Source organism: Akebia trifoliata, unplaced genomic scaffold (genome assembly GCF_017979445.1).
Source record: "Akebia trifoliata isolate Shusen 1 unplaced genomic scaffold, ASM1797944v1 Contig00356, whole genome shotgun sequence".
NCBI lineage: Eukaryota > Viridiplantae > Streptophyta > Magnoliopsida > Ranunculales > Lardizabalaceae > Akebia > Akebia trifoliata.
Window position 1 is genome coordinate 30,380 of NW_028236981.1, and position 24,483 is coordinate 54,862.

Consider the following 24,483-nt stretch of genomic DNA (forward strand, 5'->3'; position numbering starts at 1 on the left):
AAGAAGCCGACCCTATTCCACCTCAAGAGTCACCATAAGAGCCACGGCCACAGGTTGTGCCGCTGAGAGCCACGAGGACTATCCCACCCCAAACTCAGACAGATCTGACGATGTGGCTACAGAACTTCCAGCGACTATGCCCACCCAGGTTTGGAGGTTCTTCCGACTAAGCTGAGGTCGATGAGTGGGTTTTGAGGACCCGAGAGATTTTGAGCACCATGCAGTGCCCGAGAGACCAGTGGGTACCGGTGGCTGCCTTTCAGCTTGACGGGGATGCCAGCTATCGGTGGTGTTCCGAGATGAATGTTTTACGAGAGGGACCCTTCGAGTGGGCCAATTTTGAAAGGATGTTCCTGGATAGATTCATATCTGAGATGGCCCGAGAGATCAAACATCAGGAATTTTTAGGTTTGGTGCAAGGAAATCTATCCGTTACGGATTACGAGTTGAGATTTACTAGATTATCACAATATGCACCCGAGCTCATTTCTACCGATCTACAGAAGGCTCGTAGATTTTTCAGAGGACTACGACCCTACTTAAGGGCCAGGATGTCAGTGATTAAGACCACTAGCTATCGAGACACAGTGAGCCGAGCTTAGAGGGTTGAGCAAGAGGAGATGGAGCTATAGATTTCAAGGGGGCAGGCCAGTTGACCCCATACTTATTTTCTTCCTAGAGCCGTTCTGACTAAGAGGCCAATGCTTTCGAGACCGAGTGCTTCTAGACCTACATATTCGCAGTATCGGGCTCCTACGCCGTCAAGTTATGGATCAGTTGGAGTTCCAATAAGGCCAGTAGGGCCAAGGGGACCAACCAAACAGATTCTGAAACCACCTGCTCCACATAGACCTATACAGAAGGGACCTTTAACATGCTTTGGGTGCGGGCAGGCGGAACATATCAGGAGGAACTGTCCTTCATCACAACCACAGTTAGGGGTGATTCCTAGACCCTAGGACAGGGTGTATCATCTGACTCAGGAGGAGATACCAATTTCAGATGAGGTGCTAGAAGGTACAATTTTGATTTCCAATGTTAAGATTCGGTATTGTTTGATACCGGTTCTTCTTGATCATATATTTCTACCGAGATTGCACGGTTGTTAGACTTTAAGATTTTTGACACGGGTCGAGTAATGAAACTATAGATAGGTGGTTTCACGATTACGATGGCCACATCTACCAAGGTTTGGAGTCGCCACCATTCACTTTGTAAGTGGGTGTGAATGGTCACCCGATGCACATTTTTCGAAAAAATGACATTTTTGGCACGTAGTGACTCACGATGGATAAGGTACTAATCAATCCTTGAGATTCAAAATAAGCGGCTCGGTTGGAGAAAAGAGAAGGTTTTAGACACCCTTTTCTCCCTGCCAAGTTGCGATAACCTCAACTCAACTCGATCATTTTGATTAAAAATACAAAAATAAAAAAAAAGTGCCACGTGTTGATAATGTGTATCCTAAGTCAGGATTTATTTTTGGCTTGATTATAGGATCATCTCATTGAAGGAAATGATCCTTATAGATCCTTAGCCTTGGGAATAATACATTTTTAAAAGTGTTGAGAAGGACCTAAAAATCGGTTGCCTCAAAACGATTTGATGGGTTAAATCGGTTTTATTTTTTTATGACGGTGGTTACAACCCTTATACTTTCGACCAAATCAAAGTTTGATCTACCAGAGATAAGGGAGGGGAAACATTACATCTTAGGGGCTATCTAAAATAAAAATTAAAGAGAAGTGAAAGGGAGCAGTAGAAGAGGGATATGGAGAAGGTAGAGAGAGAGAGAGGGGGTGTTCTTTTGACCCACCTTGAAGCTTCAAGGTTTTCTTTTCTTTTCTTTCCTTCCTTCTTCTTCTTCTATGTCTTCTTGAGTTGAGTCCTTAATGAGTTATGAGAATATAACTCTTTTGAGATTAGTGTGAGAGAGTAGTGAAGTGATGAGTAGAGAGTTGAGAGTAGAGAGTAGAGTGATTTTTTATGTGAGACTTTGTAAGATTTTTTTAGTGAGAATTGGTAACCATTTTTGGGAAGAGGAGGGGGGTTTCTATAGATGTTGGGAAGGTATTTTAGGGGTATAATGGGGTGAAGTGTGGGAGAGTAGAAAATGACATATGTTTTAAAAGTGGGGGTATGAAATTAGGAGTTGGGAGAGGGGTAGTTATGTAATGGAGGTAAATGGGTTATGTTTTAATCCAAATGGTTTGGATCTTACCCAAACCATTTGAGTGAAATGTTTGGTGAGGTGAGATGATGGTGTTTAAGAGAGTGGTTGATTAATTGAGTGGTGTTTGGATTAAGAGAATGGAGGGTGTAAGAGGGTGATTGGTGGGTGAGGGAGATGGTGACATGTGGCAAGATGTGTGGATGTTAGGGGTTTAGATTTAATTAATGGGAGAGATTGAGTGTTTAATTTGAAAGGATGGGTGTTGGTTTAAGTTGTAGAGATGAGTTTATAGAAAATGATGATGGTAGATTAGGGAGAGGTATGATGATGGTAGGTTAGGGGGAGGTGTAGGTTGGAGGTATTTGATTGAGAGAATAGGGATTAGGAAATTATGAGGATAGGGTAGGGGGGTATGGGTTGATGGTGTTTGATTTGAGAGAATGAAGGTTTATAGGGAGTAATGAGGGTAAGTTAGGGGAAGGTGTGGGTTGATGTGATTTTTTAGAGAAAAGGTGATGTGGGTAGTTAATCTTTTAGAGAAAAGTGATAGGGTGGGTGGTTTGATGAGGGAGGTGAGAGGGGGTGATGACATCTGTCACATTTTGAAGATAAAAGAGTAATTGGTTGATGTGGATTGTGGTTTATGAGTTAGGGTTGTGGGTTCGATATGAATTGGATATGGGTTTGGGCTTAGGGGCATTGGGCTTGGGTTTTTCAGATTTGGAAGTGGAGAGGTGGAGGAGGGTATAGGAGGTGGTAGGCATCCCAAGTCTTGTTTTTTAATTTTTTTTATTTTTTGAGATCATTGGTTTGATCAAAATGCCACATGTTGGCAAATCGGGCTTTTAAGTCCGTCGGAGAATTTTATTGAAAATCGAGTATTTTAGGATATAAGAGAGGAGCGGTGAAGATTGGGAAGGTGTAAAGTAGGTTAAATCCCTTTGATGGGCCCACTAAAGCATTAGAAGGTCTCAAGGGCCTCGATTCGATCAAAATGCCATATTTCGATTGATTTGGGCTTTTGAGGCCCGTTGGCAATTTTTATTGAAAAATCTGTATTTTTGGGCCCTTTAGAGTAGGGGCCCGTTCAAATTAGGGTGTTTATAGCTGTCTTTCTTTGTAGGAATTGCGTGCAAAGAACTGCAAAGAATAGACTAAACCCCTATTTGTACAGGCCAGAAAAATTATGTAAAAGTGCGATTTTGAATTATCGATTGTATTGAAGATTTTTGTAGAAAATGGTTACTCAAGCACGAGGTCTGATAGAGTTTTACCTTATTAATTCCTTGATCTCGATGGCGCGGAGCTCGTGTGAGATCTTGGATTTGATGAAATTTTGATGAGCTTAGAAATTCAAATATTTCTTCAGTCACGTTTTAACAAATCGGAATTGAGTACAACTCGAAAGGATTTTTTAAATTCTTTTGAATTTTTTTATTATTATTATTATTTTAATCCACTCTTCATTGCCCTTTTTTTTATCTTAGTCTATTTCTACCATAAGTTAACCCTCTCAATTCATGCATTGTCCCTTGTAATGATGTCTTTGATCTTTGCAACGGTGCAAGTAATATGGTTGTTAATAGTTGCCACAGATCCAAGAGAGAGTTTTGTTGTTGGGCCACAAGTTACTCTTCTCAATTCATGTATTGTCCCTTGTAGTGGTGTCTTTGATCTTTTCAATGGTGCAAGCAATATGGTTGTTAACAGTTGCCACAGATCCAAGAGAGAATTTTGCTGTTGGAGTCGAATCAACCAAGATCTGAAGGCAGGAGGGTTACATAGTCTGAGTTACCCCCATTTAGAGTCACATTCATTGCAACAATATCAACAGGAGCATAGACTACGAACAAGCCTGTTGCATCGGTACTACTCTTTTGCAATATCAACATACTTTTTCGCACTTCTTGATTCATCATCACACCAATATTTCCAGTTGGCATGTCACTAGCCATAACACTTGCAAGGCGTTCGCATTATCGATCTAAGGTAGCAACCCATCACTTTGTTCCAAATCCAAGGTTAAAGTTAACCAGTGTTCTATATATACTGTGAACTGCTTTGTCATCCACTTCTACATGTTCGATCCATATAAACTTGGAGTAACCATTTGGCTTTTCTTGGATTAAACAGCTTAATGGCCTCCTTCGATATCTCAATATCGGGCTAGGACACAAATGATGTAAGAAAATATCGACCACCACCCAAATCCCCTCGGCATGTTGTTTACAATACCTAACAAAGAAACTCTTTCAAGTCAGAACCAGAGGTAAAAGGACTTGAAATTCTGTTGTCATCACTTGAAGGGCTCCATCTGTGATGCCTACTGAGTCGTGATGCTTTGGACACTGAGGTGGTGATGAGCCAGGTTACCCAGATCCGTGCTTTGAAGGAACGTCTTGACTCATTTTTCATTTTTTACACTGATGCTTGATCGATTGCGTTGTTTACCACTTTTTGTATTTTCTTGTCATTATCTGAATGTATGCAAAATATTGAAAGATTAATGCAAAGAAAATAGGTTTTGTACTTACTTGGCCTCAGGTATATCTATTATTCTTGGAAACATGAAGTTTTGTTGAATGAGACCTAGATTTGTCGTCATTGACCAAAATAGTAGTTTTTTAAAATTTAAGGAAATGTCTTTATCAAATGCGTACGATAAATTCAGAGTTTCTAAAATCTTTGGTTGTGTTTAATATTTTTGCCAAATATAGAGGATATAAACATCAATTGCTCTTTTGGTTCCTTTAGAGTCATCCCCAGTGCCCTGGTATTGGAAAACTATTATCTGTTTGGGTCTTGGAATTTTGGAAAGATTTCACCGTTCACAGTTTATACTCTTGCAGGCCAAGAGTTGTTTTTTTTTTACCCTTATTGCCCCTGGTGCCAATTACGATTTTCACCAGACCCGGTTTCCACGTTTTTACGCATCGATGTCCTTTTTGAGATTTTCATCGTGTCGGTGGCTTTGATCTTGCCATAGTTTGATTTTTTTACTCATAGCGCCCTTTCGGATTTTCACTGTGCCCTTTCAGATTATGGTTGTATTTTTGGATTTTTACATTGTGGTTCTTGCTCGGAGTCTTTGTGTCTTTGTGGCTTGGTGACCCAAGTTGAGCTGCGAAATCGGCGACTCTACTCTTGTAGTGGCACTCTTTCTTGAGTAATAGATCTAGATTCCCCTCTCAAGTTTGCGAATGACTATTCGTGGTTCGGCAACTCAAGTTGAGCCACGGCATTGGCTACTCTACACTTCGAGTACTCTTTTTTTTTTAATATCCGACCTGGATTCCCCTCTCGAGTCTTCCAACGACTAACAAGACTTTGAGGTCCGGACCAAGTTGCGAGATCATTGGTGCTGTCATTGTCATTGTGTTGCCCTCGAACATTCTCTGATCAGAAATGACTTTTAGTGGGACGAAACGTTGGCTTAGGCTTATGGTAGTGGAAGGATACAAAAAAAGTTAAGGTTTGGATGTATTTAGAGTGGTTTAGACATGGGGCTCGTCTATTTTTATTTCGAAAAAAGTGATCTATGTCTCATCCCAACGTCTCTCGAACTTGTTTAGGCTAGAGATTTGGGTCGAGCTTAGATCAAGTGTTCGAGTTTTGACTGTTTTGATTTTTTTATATTTTTAGCCGTTCACAGTTTAACCTCATGGGGGCCAGGAGTACTTTTGATGCTTTTGATTTGATTTTCTGATTGTCTCTTCTTTTTTTCTTTTTTTTTCTTTTTATTTTTTTTGTATCGTTTTGTAGTTGTTGACTTGCCCCAATCTTAGGTTAAGAAATGAACGTGATGGCTCAAAAGGATTGACTAAGGTAGATAGTTTGTTCAGGATATCAAGGATGGCCTTTCGTCATTTCAGGATTAGTTCTTAGGCGTAGTATTTCTTAATAGTGTCAGCATTGATCGGTTGCGAGAAGACTTGTCCGTCCATCTCCGTAAGTATCAAAGCTCCTCCTATCATTACCTTTTGTACGATGAATGGTCCCTCATAGTTTGTTCGAAACTTTCCCTTGGTGTCTTCTTGAATTGGCAAAATCTTCTTCAAAACAAGGTCTCCTGGTGAGAAAACCCTAAGTTTGACTTTCTTATTGTAGGCACGAGTTATCTGTCGCTGATAGATCTGTCTATGGCAAATGGCTGCGAGGCGCTTCTCTTCGATTAGATTTAACTGGTCAAACTAAGCTTGAATCCATTCAGCTTCATCCAACTTTGCTTCTTTTAAGATCTGGAGGGAGGAAATCGCAACCTCTATGGATAAGACTGCTTCCATTCCATATACCAGTGAGTATGGAGTTGCCCCAGTCGAGGTTCGATAGGCATGGAGTGCAAAAGGCAACATGTCGTGCCAATCTTTGTATGTAACTGCCATCTTCTCGATTATTTTCTTGATATTCTTGTTGGCTTCCTCGACTGCTCCATTCATCTTGGGTCTGTACGGTACAGAGTTGTGATGAGTGATCTAGAATTCTTCGCACATCTTAATCATATCCTTGTTCTTGAAGTTCTTGGCATTGTCAGTCACTAGTCCGTTGAGAAATCCGTATCTGTAGATAATGTTGTTTTTGACAAACTTCAGGACGTTGCTTTTGGTGACATTGGCATAAGATGCTTCTTCTACCCATTTAGTGAAGTAGTCGATGGCAACTAGGATGAAACAATGCCTATTTGCTGCTTTTGGTGAGATTTGCCCGATGACGTCCATGCCCCAGAGCGAGAAAGGCCAAGAAGTAGTCATATTATGCAATTCTGATGGTGGAGCATTGATCTTGTTGGCATAAATCTGACATAGATGGCATTTGCGAACATGCTGATAGTAGTCACTCTCCATTGTCGACCAATAGTATCCCATCCTCATGATCTTCTTGGTCAGCATGTGACAATTCATGTGGGGTCCACAGACTCCACTATGTACAGTCTCAATTAGTCGTTTTGCTTCTACTTTTACTACACATCGAAGTATGACCTCGTGGTGTGATTTCTTGTACAGAATGCCATTACTGATAAAAATTATCCTGCCAATTTCTGAATAGTCCTTCGATCGTTTGACGTTGCATCTAATGGGAGGATTCGAACTTAAAGATATGCTTTGATGTCCGAGTACCATGGTGTAGACACCCCATTTTTGCATCCGCCTGATTAATCAAGTCGTCAACCCGATCGCAAAGGTTCCCAATGATGGATGTCTATTCCAATGCTTTATTTTGTTACCAGATATGTTTTAGAAATACGGATGAGGTATCTCGAGCTAACAAAACTTAGAAACCACGCTACGCTAGGAAAATACTACCCCAGAAACATAGAAATCATCATCCTGCAAGCCAAAAAAGAAGCTTCACGATAAAAATCACTAAAAATGACCAAATTACCAAAATACCCCTAACATCAAAATAACCTTAGAGCCTACATTACGCTTAGGAAAATCTGTTCAAATACATAAAACGACAAATCGAAACCAAATAAATCATTTCGCCAATTTTCACAAAATTTGACAAAATTACGAAAATACCCCTCATAAAATTCATGATCATTTCACGCAAAAAATTTCATAAATGACAAAAACCAACATTCCCATTGAATTCCTTACGAAAAATTGATTTCAAAACATCCTGGAACATTGAAAAACGACTTAAAACGTAAAAAATCCTCTCCGAGGGCAAAATGGTAATTTCACAATTTTAATAATTAAAAATTTTGAAATTGATAAATAAATCATTAAATAATGTAAAGTGAAACATTAATGAAATTAATTATTAAAATTTAAACCAAAAAATTTATTAATCAGGTTTTCAAGCAAAATTGTTAAGGGTTCGCAAGATATTTCTTTAGGACCCCTCCATTTGGGGGTTCAAAGAATTAAAGATATAATAGAGGGGGTTTCTCCAAAATTTAAAGTCAATCAAGCAAAACTAAGGTCAAGATATTAAGTCAATCAAATAAGACTAAAGTCAAAATTAAAGTCAATTAAGTAAGACTAGAGTCAAGTATTAAAGTCAATCTCATAAGACTAAAGTCAAAATCCTAAATCAAAACCCTAATCTAAACTAATCGAGTCAATCTCATAAGACTAAAGTCAAAACCCTAAATCAAAACCCTAATCTAAACTAATCAAGTCAATCTCATAAGACTAAGGTCAAAACCCTAAATCAAAACCCTAATCTAAACTAATCAAGTCAATCTCATAAGACTAAAGTCAAAACCTTAAAACCCTAAAGACTAAGTCAAAACCCTAATTGAAACCCTAAAAGAAACCCTAATCAAACCCTAATGCTTCTAAAAACTTTATAAATAGGAACCTCCACACCCTATTTTCGTATCAAAGAAAAAACCCTAGGAAAAGTAGGTAAAGAAGCCTCCATAGCCTCCCCAAAACCCTAATTTTGGAGCCCCAACTCCTTCCCTAACACCCCTACTCCGATTTTAGCCTCAAAAACACCCAAAAACCTCTCAAAAACATCACAAAAATCCACAACAAATTTGAAACACTCAGATCCAAGAAGGAGATACCTTACCTCGGAGATCAGGAATCAGATCCGAAGATAGAACGAAGTAAGGAATACGGTACAAGGAGCCATTCTAACCAGATCTGAGGGAATAACACTTTTGCAGATCAAAGGTAAATTTTTTTTTTTTTAATCTAGGTTTATCATTAGCAATGAAGATCTATTTGGGATAAGTAGAGACCGGCATTGGCCGGGCGGGATTGGTGCCTAACACCTTCCAACCTCGTAACATGATCCCCGGATTAAGATTTCTATAGTAGATTAGTTCTTTTTATCCATTGTAGGGTCAATTTGGTTCCTAGATCGTAATAACTAGGTGGCGACTCCCAAACCTCAAGGGTCAAAAGCGGATCCGCGCACCCTGCGGATCAAGAGCTCTTTCAGTGGCGACTCCACTGGGGACATTGAGGATCAAACTTGAAAAATCCCAAGTATGGGAGTATTGCTAAAACGATCTAGATTGTTTTTATTATTATTATTATTTTTTGTTTCTTTTAATTTTGTTTTTGTTTGTGTCAATCTCTTTGTTCAATTACTGATCGCGTGTTTGGATCGTAGATATTCTACTTTTGCATATTACTATTATTATTATTTTTTTAATTTTTTGGTTCAATCGTGAGTCACTTTGGGTGATTCTAAATAAACGTTAAATTTCAAAGGAATAATTTTATTGGGGATGGAATAATAATTATTGAACCTGGGGAATTAAAAAAAAAAAAAGAACAAAGGATTTTTTTTTCACTAAGCTATTATAATCATTGTTTTTTATGTTTTTAAGTGTATCCGTTTTGGCTAATAAAAGATTTAAAGAAAAAAAAAAGAAAAACATGTATGGATCTGTCCTTTAATAGTAGTGTATTTTTACTTATTAAAAAAAAAAAAAAATTCAAACGTTCTGTGGTCATATGACAGCAAGCAAAAAGAGTGAAAAAAAAACAAAACTTTGGGGTGCTGTTAGCAGTGTACGTGGGTGTTAAAATCAAATTTTATAAAGAGTGTGTTTTCAAGGAATTTTTTTTTCACACTTCCATCTTCTCTCTTCACCCACGCCCTCATCTTCTCTTTTCGTCTTTCTCCCTGATTTCCAATTGATCTGATATTGATCTAGTTTCCTTTTGATCATTAAATCAGCCCTCTTTGAGATCAATCCTCCTTCTTCTCTAACGACTGATGACAATGTTGTAACCCTTTGGTTCGTCAATCTGATTTTTGATGTTATGGTTTCCAAAATTTCTGTCTTTGATCTCAGATTTGGTGCATAAATGTAGTTTCTGCTTCTATTATACACTAAGTTTCCCATTAGACTACCCTTTTGGAGGGCAAACACGATATACAAGCAGTCTTTTGGTGATGAAGAGTTGTATAAGCTTTCTTTTAAGCATCCATGGTGTCTGAAATACATTAATCAACTGGTTATTTTCTGAGTCTGTGCTTTACAACGACATTCATCTAAAATTCCATACTACAGTTGCCGAGTGTTGGTAAGTCTTGAGGTGAAGAGAAGGATGATTACCGAACTTTCAATTGGGCTGACAAGGACTTTGAGTTCAGCATTCCTGGCTGTTTTTTTTGTTTAGTTTGTCATGGTCCATTAGCAACGCCAGTGAAGAGATCTCCAGGTCAAAGATTGCTGTTTGAGCATTTGTCTCCCATGACGTTTGCAATCTGGACTGCCCCACAAATAGTAGTTCGATTATCGTCCTTGAAAATTAGGTCCTGTCAGACCAGATCTTCGAGATGGGTCTTCGCTGGTTTTTACAGTGAATGAGAGGGATTAATTTATTACCATGTCATGAAAGTCTCACGTGTGATGGGTAACGAGTAAGTCGATGATACGTATCTGAGGCATGCATGCATGCGCTACAGCATTATCGCGTCTGTGATTTAAAATCTAGAAACTATGGGGGGCCAAGCCTAATGTTTCTGATTTTGTTGTTTAATCTAAAAGCTTGGGCTACAAGCTTTGACCAGGTCTGACTCACGCAACAGTTAACTCGTCCCCCACCTTCACTTTTATTTCCACATAAGCCTGTGTTTTTATCCAGAGTCAGAATGCACCAAGTTATGAGAAATTAATTGCCTAATTTCTATAGACTTGGTTGGGTGTGCCAATAGGATTTATTTAAAGGTTGTAATCTTGGTTTTTTTTAATGGTTTTTTTTTTCTTCTCTCTCTCTCTCTTTTCTTCTTTCCCTCTTTTTATTTATTTTAATAAAAAAAAAAAGAGGTTTTTAAAAAAAAAAATTTCTTTATCTCATCAATGATTGTTATATCCTCAATTTGATATCTCTTGAAATCTTGAATTATTTTAGGATCACCCAAAATAATTCCGATTGGACCGTATATAAAAAAAAAAGGGAGCAAATCCATTTGATAAAGAAATAAAGTGTTTTGCTGTGTGCATGTCTCAATATTGGATTTGGTTAGGGTCACCCCAAGATAGCCTTGATTGGACTGTATTATTAGTCTTTATGATAATTGCCTATCTAACATGCCACAATCTTGCTTGAGATTCGTGTTTGATGATTGATCATAATGTTGATATGATGCAATGTGATTGGATTGGTATTTAATATTCAATGTGATATCAATGTTATAGTGATTTGATTGGACCCGTGGGCCCATTTGTTTGAAAAAAGCCCCGGGCACACCCCACCCTGCTTCGCACACACCACATGCACGTTTACTGTTTTGAGCACTTACACGTCCTATTTAAGCCAACGTGGCACTAGTGCGTGGCCCGGTCTCTTCGGAGATGCGACGTCATTCATGAAACCCACAACTCCAGTCACGTACCTTAGGGTATATCAAACTGGGGGCATCAACACCATCTGATCAGGTGATTCTGAGAGGTATATTGATGCACCCAGGCTGGAGCGACCTGAGCCTTTGACCTATTGTGAGCCACACAGTCACATGTCCCGATTGCCAACGTAGTACTAGTACGTGGTCAGTCCCCTCATGGGATGCCAACGTAGTACTAGTAAGTGGGTGTGAATGGTCATCCGATGCACATTTTTCGCATGTAGTGACACGCGATGGATAAGGTACAAATCAATCCTTAAGATTTGGAGTAAGCGGCTCGGTTGGAGAAAAGAAAAGGTGTGAAGCACCATTTTCTCCCCGCTAAGTGGCGGTAACCTCAACTTAACTCAATCATTTTGATTAAAAATACAAAAATAAAAATAAAGGGCCACGTGTTGATAATGTGTACCCTAAGTCGGGATTTATTTTTGGCTTGATTATAGGATCATCCCATTGAAGCAGATGATCCTTATAGATCCTTAGACTTGGAAATAACACATTTTTAAAAGTGTTGGCAATGGTTATGGACCCATTCTCATGAGTTGAGAAGGACCCAAAAATCGGTTGCCTCAAATCGATTTGATGGGTTAAATCGGTTATGTTTTTTTATGAAGATAGTTACAACCCTTATACTTTCGACCAAATCGAAGTTTGATCTACCGAAGATAAGGGAGGGGAAACATTACATCTTAAGGGATATCTAAAATAAAAATTAAAGAGAGGTGAAAGGAGAGTAGTAGAAAAGGGATATGGAGAAGGTCGAGAGAGAGAGGGGGGTGTTCTTTTGACCTACCTTGAAGCTTCAAGGTTTTCTTTTCTTTTCTTTCCTTCCTTCTTATTCTTCTATGTCTTCTTGAGTTGAGTCCTTAATGAGTTATGAAAATATAACTTTTTTGAGATTAGTGTTAGAGAGAAGTGAAGTGATGAGTAGAGAGTAGAGTGATTTTTTATGTGAGACTTGGTAAGATTTTTTTAGTAAGAGTTGGTAACCATTCTTGGGAAGAGGAGGGGGGTTTTTATAGATGTTGGGAGGGTATTTTAAGGGTATAATGGGGTGAAGAATGGGAGAGTAGAGAATGGCATATGTTTTAAAGGTGGGGGTATGAAATTAGGAGTTGGGAGAGGGGTTTTTATGTAATGGAGATAAATGGGTTATGCTTTGATCCAAATGGTTTGGATCTTACCCAAACCATTTAGGTGAAGTGTTTGGTGAGATGAGATGATGGGTGTTTAAGAGGGTGATTTATTGATTGAGTGGTATTTGGTTTAAGAGAATGGAGGATATAAGAGGGTGGTTGATGGGTGAAGGAGATGGTGACATGTGGCAAGATGTGTGGAGGTTAGGGGTTTAGATTTAATTGATGGAAGAGATTGAGTGTTTGATTTGAGATGATGGGTATAGGTTTAGGTTATAAAGATGGATTTATAGGAAATGATGATAGTAGATTAGGGAGAGGTATGACGATGGTAGGTTAGGGGGAGGTGTGGGTTGGAGGTGTTTGATTGAGAGAATAGGGATTAGGGAATTATGAGGGTAGGTTAGGGGGGTATGGGTTGATGGTGTTTGATTTGAGAGAATAGATGTTTATAGGGAATAATGTGGGTAGGTTAGGGGAGGGTGTGGGTTGATGTGATTTTTTAGAGAAAAGGTGATGTGGGTAGTTAATTTTTTAGAGAAAAGTGATAGGATGGGTGGTTTGATGAGGGAGGTAAGAGGGGGTGATGATATATGTCACCTTTTGAAAATAAAAGAGTGATTGGTTGATGTGGATTGTGGTTTATGAGTTAGGGTTGTGGGTTAGATATGAATTGGTATGGGTTTTTTCGGATTTGGAATTGGAGAGGTGGAGGGTATAGGAGGTGGTAGGCGTCCAAAGTCTTGTTTTTTAATTTTATTTATTTTTTAAGATTTTTGAGATCATTAGTTTGATCAAAATGCCACGTGTTGGTAAATCGGGCTTTTTAGGCCCGTCGGAGAATTTTATTGAAAATCGGGTATTTCGGGATATAAGAGCAGAGCGGTGAAGGTTGGGAAGGTGTAGGGTAGGTTAAATCCCTTTGATGGGCCCGCTAAACCATTAGAAGGTCTCAGGGGGCTCGATTCGATCAAAATGCTATATTTCGATTGATTTGAACTTTTGAGGCCCCGTTGGCAATTTTTATTGAAAAATCTATATTTTTGGGTCCTTTCGAGTAGGGGCCCATTCAAATTGGGGTGTCTACAAAAACTATCCATACCGTTGGGAGATCGACAGATAGCCCATAAATTGTGTTGAAGTTGTATAACTAGGATAGAGGACCAGGAGATGAGTACCGACCTTATGACATTAGATAATTGTGACTTTGATGTGATATTGGGGATGGATTGGCAAGTGCAGAACCATGCCCACGTAGATTGTTTCGTTAGGTCAGTAGTCTTTAGAAGGCCAGGATATCTGAAAGTCAAGGTTCGAGGATCCAGGTATAGAAGAGACGGCCCTACAACCAGTTGGGAACTTTGAGTGCAGTGGAGCTAGAGACATCACCGGATATGGTAGAGGTAGTCAGGGAATTTGGGGATGTTTTTCCAGACGAATTACCAGGTTTGCCTCCAAGTCATGAGATAGAGTTTTCTATCAATTTTGTACGAAGCACAGGGCCTATTTCCATCGCACCATACCGAATGGCCCCTGTAGAAACCCGAGAGTTGAAAGCGCATATTGATGAGCTTACTAACTTGGGGTTTATTCGACCGATTTCCACACCCTGGGGAGCACTAGTTTTGTTTATCAAGAAGAAGGATTATATATCAACTATCAGAGGTTAAATCAAGTGACTATCAAGAGTAAATACCCCCTTCCACGCATCGATGATTTATTTGACCAACTGCAAGGTGCCCAATACTTCTCTAAAATCGACTTGCAATCTGGATACCACCAGTTGAGGATCCGGGAGGCGAACATTTCGAAGACTACATTTCAGACTAGGCTAGGACACTTTGAGTATCTAGTGATGCCTTTCGGTCTGACGAATGCACCGATAGCATTCATGGATCTGATGCATCGGTTATTTTGGGAGTACCTCGACAAGTTTGTCATTGTGTTCATAGATGACATCCTAATTTACTCTAAGTCGAGGGAGGATCACGAGAGAAACCTTAGAGTCACATTACAAATTTTACGTGAGTATAAGTTATATGCCAAGTTCAGCAAATGTGAATTCTGGCTCCAGAGGGTGAAATTCCTAGGACACGTGGTGTCCAATGAAGGGATAGCAGTAGACCCCTCCAAGGTTGAAGCCGTATTAATGTGGAAACAGCCTAAGATAGTGACAGATATTAGAAGTTTTCTTGGGATGGCCGGCTACTTTAGAAGGTTTATTAAGGGATTCTCCACTCTTGCAGCACCGTTGACAAGATTGACGCAGAAAAATGTCCGGTTTGAGTGGGATGACAAGTACGAGATTGCATTTCAAGAATTGAAGAAAAGATTGACGACCGCTCCAATTTTAGTATCTCCGATTCCTGGTGAAGGCTTGACGATCTTCATTGATGCTTTGGGATTGGTTTGGGAGCCGTATTGATGCAATTTGGGAAAGTAGTGGCATACGCATTTAGGAAGTTGAAGAATCACGAGAAGAATTATCGAGTACATGATCTTGAGTTAGCTGCTATAGTGTTCGCACTACGCATTTGGAGACACTATCTATACGGGGAGAAGTTTGAAGTGTTCTCTGATCATAAGAGCCTCAAGTATATATTTTCGCAGTGAGAATTAAATATGTGACAACAATGTTGGATGGAGTACCTCAAGGACTATGACTATACCCTCAAGTACCGCCCGGGGAAAGCCAATGTGGTTGTCGACGCGTTAAGTAGAAACACCATGGCTCATATGATGTTGAAAGAATGGCAATTACTTGAACAAGTCGCAGAAACAGTATTTGAGACTCTAAGGGAAAATTTTAGACCGCACATGTACCTTGGTACATTAAGAATTGAAAATGAGTTGATAGCACGAATTAAAAAAGCCCAGAAAGTAGATGAAGATGTGGGGAAATATGAGCTGAGAGTTAGGGACCTGATTGACTTAGATTGGTCGAAAGGATCAGATGAGGTTATCAGGTTTCGAGGTAGGATGTGGGTACCGTAGGACTTGCAATTGAGGTCCGACATATTAGGCGAGGCACATCGTTCCCTATATTCGATTCACCCAAGAGGTACGAAGATGTATAGAGACCTGAAAAGGAATTTTTGGTTTCCGGGTATGAAAAAGGTAATTGCAGAATATGTAGGTAGATGCCTAACTTGCCAACAAGTCAAGGCAGAACATCGTAACCCAGCAGGCTTGCTCCAACCATTACCCATAGCGGAATGAAAATGGGAACACGTGACCATGGACTTTGTAGTAGGGTTACCGAGAACTAGTGACGGGTCGGATGCCATATGGGTGATTATGGATCAACTGACGAAATCAACGCATTTCATCCCAAACTGAGTCAGATATACATAGTTGCGATAGTACAACTACATGGATTGCTAGTTTTTATCGTGTCAAACAGGGATCCCAGATTTACTTCCCGATTCTGGGAGAGTCTGCACAAAGCAATGGGTACTCAACTGAACTTCAGCACAGCATTTCACCCACAGTCTGATGGACAGTCCGAACGAGTAATTCAAATTTTAGCAGACATGTTGCGGGCATGTGTTTTGGATTTCAGAGGGAGTTGGAAGTGTCACTTACCGTTGGTAGAATTCTCCTATAATAACAACTTCCAAGCTAGTATCAGCGTAGCACCATTCGAGGCTTTATACGGTAGGCTGTGTCAATCACCAATAGGTTGTGCAGAAACTAGAGATGCTACGTTATTGGGGCCCGAGATTGTTGAGAAAACTACTGAGACAGTATGCATTATTCGAGACATACTAAAAACTGCTCAGAGTAGATAGAAAAGCTATGCGGACAAGTGGCGCATACCTTTAGAATTTCAAGTTGGGGATCAAGTGTTCTTGAACGTATTGCCTCGAAGAGGGATCTCCAGATTTGGCGTGAAGGGCAAATTAAAACCACAATTTGTAGGACCATTCGAGATAGTTGAACGGATAGGTCCAGTGGTATACCGATTGATTCTACCCCCACAGCTTGAACAAGTTCACAATGTGTTCCACGTGTCCATGCTGAAGAAGTACTTACTAGACCCTTCACGCATAGTCGACTTGCAGAATTTAGAGGTAGATGAAGACGTATCCTACGAAGAAAGTGCAGAATAGATACTAGACAAGAAAGTAAAATAACTCAAATCAAAATCTATCCCTCTATTCAAGGTATTGTGAAGGCACCATAATGTAGAAGAAGCCACGTGGGAAAAAGAGGTTGAGATGCAGGCTAAGTATCCAGAACTATTTTGAGAATAAGTTATGATTTCAATTTCGAGGAAGAAATTTTTTTTATGGGGGTGAATGTAACACCCCGAGTTTTTAATTTATATCTCGAGGAAATCAAATTGTGAATTTCGATACAATCTTAAAAGAAAGACTTAGGGTAGAATACTCGAATTTTAGTCCTTTCATTTTTAACGAATTTTGACTTCGCCATTAGGTTTAAAATGATTGAAATATATACTTTAGCCTGTAAGAGTGTTCAAATTCGAGTTCGGATGAGAAAGTTATAAAATCCTCGAATTTTGTCTTAAGTGGTACCCAAAACATTGAATTTTTGATAGAAGAAGAATCAGAAAAATTTAACCACACCATGAGGTCAGCAACGAAAAATTATTCGAAATTGAATACTCATATGTCATTTTTTGAGTTCAAATGGTCAAGATTTGATCGAAAATAGAAACGAAGGAAAAATACAAAAATGCCCCCAGCTTTTATTATAAAAAGAACCAACTCATTGTTTTATTCACTTTCTCCTCTCCAACTCACTAAGAATCAGCCCATTCTACAAACGTAGGGTTTCAACGCTTCCCATCAAGATCTATCACAAGCGAGTCCGAGTTGATCATCGGCGAAGGAGAGAAAATTGTCGGTATCGACAAACTTCACACCTTCAACCCATTTAACCTTCATTTTCCTTTCTTTCTCGTGTTCTCTCACAAAAATCAGCAAGTAGGTTCATCTATACCCACTATAGAATCTCATCCAAATCAAATAAGAGTCATCCATCGTCATTAGAAAGGGGAAGAACACCTTCAAAGAGGGTTTCACGACCAACTACACCGTTGGCACCCGAGTTCAATCACTTTTGGAACTTTGAGCCCCCAAACATTGATCCTTGGTGTTGGTTCATCACCATTGACAACCACGAACCAAGTAGGGGACTCTCAACTCTTATTAGTAGTCGTAGATTTAGAAAAATTACATTTAGGGATGTTTCGAAACTTGTGTATGTTTTAAATTTATAGAATGTCGTTTAAATTACTTTAAAATCATGATAGAAATTGTTATGTTTGATGTGTTTTATCGTAGTCTGAATATTTAATTCATGGGTAAGTTATTAGAATCGAAAACGAGTGAAAAACTCGAAGAAACGATGAAAAAAATGGAAAAATTCGTGAATTTCCTGTGTTTTGATGGTGCCACCGTACTCCAGTCACTGTGCCACCGTTCTCCAGTCACGGTGCCACCATGAGCCACCGTGCACCAATCATTGTGCCACTGTGAAAACCAAAAAGCACCCAAAAAATTTCTGACATTGTTTTTGGATTCCTCATGCCTTTAACATGCCAAAATGACTATTTATGGCCCACGTAACTCCTACAAAAGAAGCGGGAAAAAAATAAATAAAATTTCGTCACGACGGGAATGTTTCAAGTATTCGCGTGATATCCTTTGCATTACTTTGAATTATGTTACAAAATTACATGACCCTTCTCATGTTTTCAAGGGCCTTCATTTACAAAAATTCGTTTTCAATTTCGACAATTTTGAAAAATCGAGTTTCCGACACTTAACCAAACTTTCATCAACTTTTCCAGTTTTGGCAATTTGCCTTCGCATGCCTATTGGGACCCCGTTTTAATGAAAATTGGATAGTTTTTCGACCGAATGATCAAAGTGAATTTGAAAGCTTGAAAAGTAAATATTTGGTTTGAAAAGTAGAGAAGTAAAAATACGGTAGAATGGAAAAGGGATGAATCGGTAAAATGTCATAATCACACCGAGGGGCGATGTCTGCATTTTACGTTGTATGTTGTGTGTAGGTTGGTGAAGGGATATCCAGGGATAAATGAAAGTGTTGCATGTTTATTTAAATTTATGTTGACGTAGAGGCTCTAAGTACTGTTGTTTATTTTAAGCTAGGCGACCACAGTTGCATGGTAGGAAACTGGATATCCACTCCCAATCCTGTTCTGTTAATTTCTCTTTTATTTTTAAATAAAAATGATATATATACGTAGCTATTTTGTGAGTTATTAAAGAGTCTGTGAATGCCTGAAGAGATAGTGCATCATGTCATCCGGAGTAGTGTATTATCTTGGGATGTACGATAGGGACCACCAAGCTCATACGTGATATAGGACGCGTATGAGAGTGGAGTCACAACTGGAATCCGAGTCCATTCCCTTCTATCTTTACCAGTGAACGTGTATTGTAAAGGTGGTCGTATATGAATGGAGTGTTTACTTTGGGAATCACATGCACGCCTGATAGGCATAGACGAAGATGATTAGTTAGTGATCACTAACAATCTAGTAGTAGTCGAACGTTCTGACACATCGAAAAGAGACCCTTTGCTTATGGTTACGTCAAACGGCCCGCCTGAGCCGGATAAATGGTCATCAGTGTGGTAAGAGTAGCGACCGACCACAAAATCAGGAACTAAAAGTCAGATTTATGTTGTAACATCATGTCCCGAATGGGAGCGATCCAGTCATGAATCCCAACTCTCTAATTCCACTACTCCACTACTTTGTATTATGTATCTGTTGCTATATTTTGAATTATAAACTACAAAGCATGCTTGTTATTTCAATGTGATAAATCATAGTGGTACAACAAAATGAAAATGTATAGTGAGTACTGATGACTGAGGCCATGTGAATTTTTAAAACTGTTTAGTTGCTCATCCCTGGCTATACGTACCAGTTAACAGTAATTTTAATAGTAAAACTTGCATGTATTAAAATGTTTCAATATGCTTATTTGTACATGTTAGGTGAGGTTATTAGTAGGGGCTGTTTGTGGACCTACTAGTTACTCACCCTTTGCTTCCTGTTTTCTTTTTAGCTTCAGAGCCTACAGTGGAAGAGACAGTCGTAGAGCCGTTTAGTGAGGATTATCTGGTGGGTCATACCGACAACTAGAGTCCGTTATCCAGTGAGCATCATGACTACTTCTATTAGGAGTCTGTTCGTCCTAAGAGAGGTGGATGTTCTTTTTGGGGGCCGAGTGCTAGGTTTATGTTAGAGTGAGGAAATTTTTGTAATCTTGTGTATTTCCACTTTTTTGTGCAACTCTGATCAAATTCTACGATATTCGTAATTTATTGTCTTCCACATCTTGTGTATTTTGAAACATTGTTATATACACGATTTATTGGTTATTGGCTTATCAGTTTTCTTTGCTTTTGAGTTCCGTAAAACGCTAACATAAGAAGAGGAAACTATTTAAACTTTGAGGTTTCACCTCGAGATTTGTGTTAGAGTTTGGCGGGCCACCTCATCTATGAACAACAAGTAGTCTTTACATGGGAATGTTAAACTCTATCAATTAACTATATGAGAAAAAATATGTCGCATCCGTTGGGACGGTTGTTTAAGATTGAGTACAAAACAAATGAAAAGGCATTACCTAATACAAAGAGTTGGGGAAACTCTCCATGAGTGAGATGGGCAAGTGCAAATACTGCAACACTTAAAAGAACAACAATCGGAGTAGGGAACCTACTGAAATAATGGAATAAACATGATAAAACAAAGCCGAGAGGTAAATGCCATTTTTGTCAAGGTGGTATCATTTCTAATGGACACAAATGTTTTTTTTTTTTTGGGAGGGTGAGGGGCATGTAAGGAATTTTACCATTTAGTAAAGGACGCCATCAGAAAGCCTCGAAACATAGTTTCTTCTACTAGTGGTGCCAACACACTAGTGATAGCTACTAGAAAGGCAGTGATATATCAAACAACAGCAATAATATATCATTGGTATCATACTCGACAAGGAAAGTATCTTTAAGCAGATCAAATTTGCAATTTGACAGTCACATATGAGATCGCTTAATTAGGAAAAAGGAAAAAACAAATAAATAAAGAAAGAAAGAAATATTTATGCTGGATTCAATCAAGAACATAAATAAGAAAATTTTAAATTCAAATTTTAAGATTTATGTGGGTTTTTCATTGTAGAAAAAGTTCATGTTATGTTATATGTTGTATTGAATTTTTGTTGTGTTAATGTTATTGCTTTCATATATTGTTCTTTTAATATACCTTACCTTATGTACATGTTTTACTTGAAAATCTCTAGAATTAATCTTTAATATACACACCTAAGAGATGAGAAATGAGCACATAAGAGATCATACACACATGACAACGATCATGGACATTTGAAGCAAAAGAGATTTGATTAGTAATGTTAATTAGTTTTCAAAGCAACAGGGCAGATCCACAACAGTATAAATTGGCATTCTATTAAACTGCTAAATGATGAAAAAATTAAATATGTTGATCTTTCCAAAATTAGCATGACTACACAAACACTGTATAAGAGATGGTTGAGTACATAGGGAACAAAAAGGCATTCAATGGGACGAAAAAACTGGAAATCCTTTCTCTTATCTAAGTCAAAAAAGCTACAAAAAAATCTGTTGTTCCAACTTCATATTTCTAATAGTGGCAATGAAAAATATTATACCCAAGAACAAAAAATGAAAAAAAAAAACAGATTTCCAAAATAATGTATTCTTTTTAGATCTGATCCAATAAAAAAATAGTATTTTTTTATCAGTCCCAATTTGATATTTATTTGATTTGATAAAAATATATTCAATATTTAATGTACATTACATATATAAATATCATCTATAATATTTTATATTCAAACACCTCCGATTTTTTAAAAAAAAACAACACAAATTACCATACAAATTATGCCAAAAACAACACGAAAAGGGAAACTCAAAACTCAAAAATTCGTACATTTTCACAGTAGGCGATCAAACAGAAGAAAATAAAAATAATTATATAAAAATTAAAAATGAAAAATAGAACAAGAAAGAGTTTGAGAATAGGGGTGACTACATACATTATATAGAGAGTGAGTAATACAACGAAATTTTAAGAGATTTGGTTATCTGGGATCAACAAAATACTGTAAATCCAATTTTTTGAAAAAAAAAATAAATTCGAATTAGCATTGTACCTTAATGATAAATAAAAATAAAAAATCATTCAAAACCAATTGATACAGAGAAAAGGGAAAAAAATAAAAATTACATGTTCCAACTCTCGACAGATTTGGGGTTTGAACTAAAACCCTCATTTTTTCTTCTTCAACCTTGAGAAATCTTTAGAGAATGAGATTTGATTATTTGGGATCAACAAAATACTATAAATCAAAATTTTTCAAAAAAATTTTTGAATCAGCGTTGTACCTGTAACACCTTGAATTTTTAATTTGTATCTTGAGAAAATCTAATTGTGAATTTCGATAAAATTCTAAAAGAAAGACTTAGGGTAGTATATTCGAATTTTAGATTATTTACTTTTAATGAATTTCAACTTCATCATTAGGTTCAAAATGATCGAAATATATACTTTAGCCTGTAAGCACATTCAAATTCGAGTTCGGATGAGAAAACTATAAAATCCTCGAATTTCGGGGTGAGTGGGACCCAAAATAATAAATTTTTGATAAAAAAAGAATTAAAAAAATTTGATAGTACCATGAGGTTCACAACGAAAAATTATTCAAAATGGAATACTCATGTGTCATTTTCCGAGTTCGAATGGTCAGGATTTCGTCGAAAATAAAAACGTGGTCGTATATGAAAGGAGTTGTTTACTTTGGGAATCACATGCATGCCTAATAGATTTAGACGAAGATGATTGGTCAGTGACCGCTAACAATCTAGTAGTAGTCGAACGTTCTGACACATGAAAAAGAGACTCATTGCTTATGGTCACGTCAAATTGCCAGCCTTAGCCGGTTAAATGGTCCCCAGTGTGGTAAGAACAGCGACTGGCGACAAAATCAGGAACTAAAAGTCAGATTTATATTTGTAACATCATGTCCTGATTGGGAACGATTTAGTTGTGAATCCCAACTCTCTAATTCCACTACTCCATTATCGTGTAATATGTATCTATTTTCATATTTTGAATTATAAACTGAAAAACATGCTTGTCATTTCAGTGTTGTCAAATTATTTGTATAAAAATGAAAATGTATATTGCGTATTGATGATTGATGTCATGTGAATCTTTAAAACTGTTTAGTTGCTCATCCCTAGCTATATGTACCAGTTAATCATATTTTACTTGATAATGCCTCGTATATATTAAAATGTTTCAGTATGTTTATTTGTACATGTTAGGTGAGGTTATTAGTAGGGCCTATTTGTGGACCTACTGGGTAACTATTGTTAGTTACCCTTTACTTCATATTTTTTTAGTTTCAGAGCCTACAATTGGAGAGGCATTCGTACAGCCATCTAGTGGAGACTATTATGTGGGTCATACCGACGACCAGAGTTCGTTACCCGGTGAGCATCATGACTACTTCTACTAAGATTCTGTTCGTCCTAGGAAAGGTATATGTTTTCTTGGGGGGCTGAGTGCTAGGTCTATGTTAAAGTGAGGAAATTTTTGTAATCCTATACATTTTCATCTTTTTTCACAACTCTAATCAAAGTCTACGATATTCGCAGTTTACCATCTTCCGCATCTTATATATTTTGGTACCTTGTTATGTACAGTATTTATTAGTTATTGGCTTATTAGTTTTTCTTTGCTTTTGAGTTCCGTGAAATGCTAACATAAGAAGAGGAAGCTATTCAAACTTTGAGGTTCGACCTCGGGATTTGTGTTAGCGTTTGGCGGGGTACCACAGATGGTATTACGAGCTCTTCCATGTCTAGAGTCCATAGAGCCTAGTAAGTCTAAGATATGATTATAGGTTCGTTTTGTTAGTAATGAAATTGGTGTTTGTTATTAAACTCTTACCAAGGATAGTAACTGATGCTTTCGTGAGAATGAACTAGCCTTATGATAATAAATGCCTTGTTGTTAATGAACAGAAACGAGATGAGCAGAGGAGGCAGAGGTAGAGGCAGACGCTGAGGGAGAGGCCGGGATACAGTAGAGATGGGACAAGCATCGGATCAGACTCATGATCCGATAGCACAGCTAATGTCGTTTATGGGACAAATAGCTGAGTACTAGAAAAAGTTTAGAGAGGAGATAGCTGAGTTGAGGGAGCACCAGGCTTCTTCACAAGAGGTCGACCCTATTCCACCCTAAGAGCCACCACGGGAACCACAGCCACTGGTTGTACCATTGAGGGCGCGGGGAACTCCCCCACCCTACACATAGATAGATCTGGGGATGTGGCTACAGAACTTCCAATGACGACTTCCATTGAGATTTGCAAGTTCTTCTGACCTGACGGAGGTCGAGGAGTGGGTTTTGAGGACCCGAGAGATTCTGAGTACCATGCAGTGCCTGAGAGACCAATGGGTACATGTAGCTGCATTTCAGTTTGACAAGGATGCTAGCCATTGGTGACGTTTCGAGAGGAATGTTTTAGGGGATGGACCTTTCGAGTGGATCAATTTTGAGAGGATGTTCCTATACCGATTCATATCTGAGACGGTCCGAGAAATTAAGCATCAGGAGTTTTCAGGTTTGGTGCAAGGAAATCTATCCGTTACGAATTACGAGCTGAGATTTACCAGATTGTCACGATATGCACCCGAGCTCATTCCGACTGATTTGTAGAAGGCCCGTAGAGTTTTTAGAAGACTACGACCTTACCTGAAGGCCAGGATGTCAGTGTAGACACCCCATTT

General features: G+C 38.3%; 1 protein-coding gene across 1 annotated transcript; it reads left to right on the forward strand.

Moving 5' to 3' along the window:
• The first annotated feature begins 218 nt into the window (after positions 1–218).
• Positions 219–959, forward strand: LOC147381556 (uncharacterized). The gene is made up of 2 exons (XM_086430271.1): positions 219–587; positions 744–959. Exons 1-2 carry the CDS (start codon positions 219–221, stop codon positions 957–959), a joined length of 585 nt encoding a protein of 194 aa, XP_086286397.1.
• The last annotated feature ends 23,524 nt before the right edge of the window (positions 960–24,483 follow it).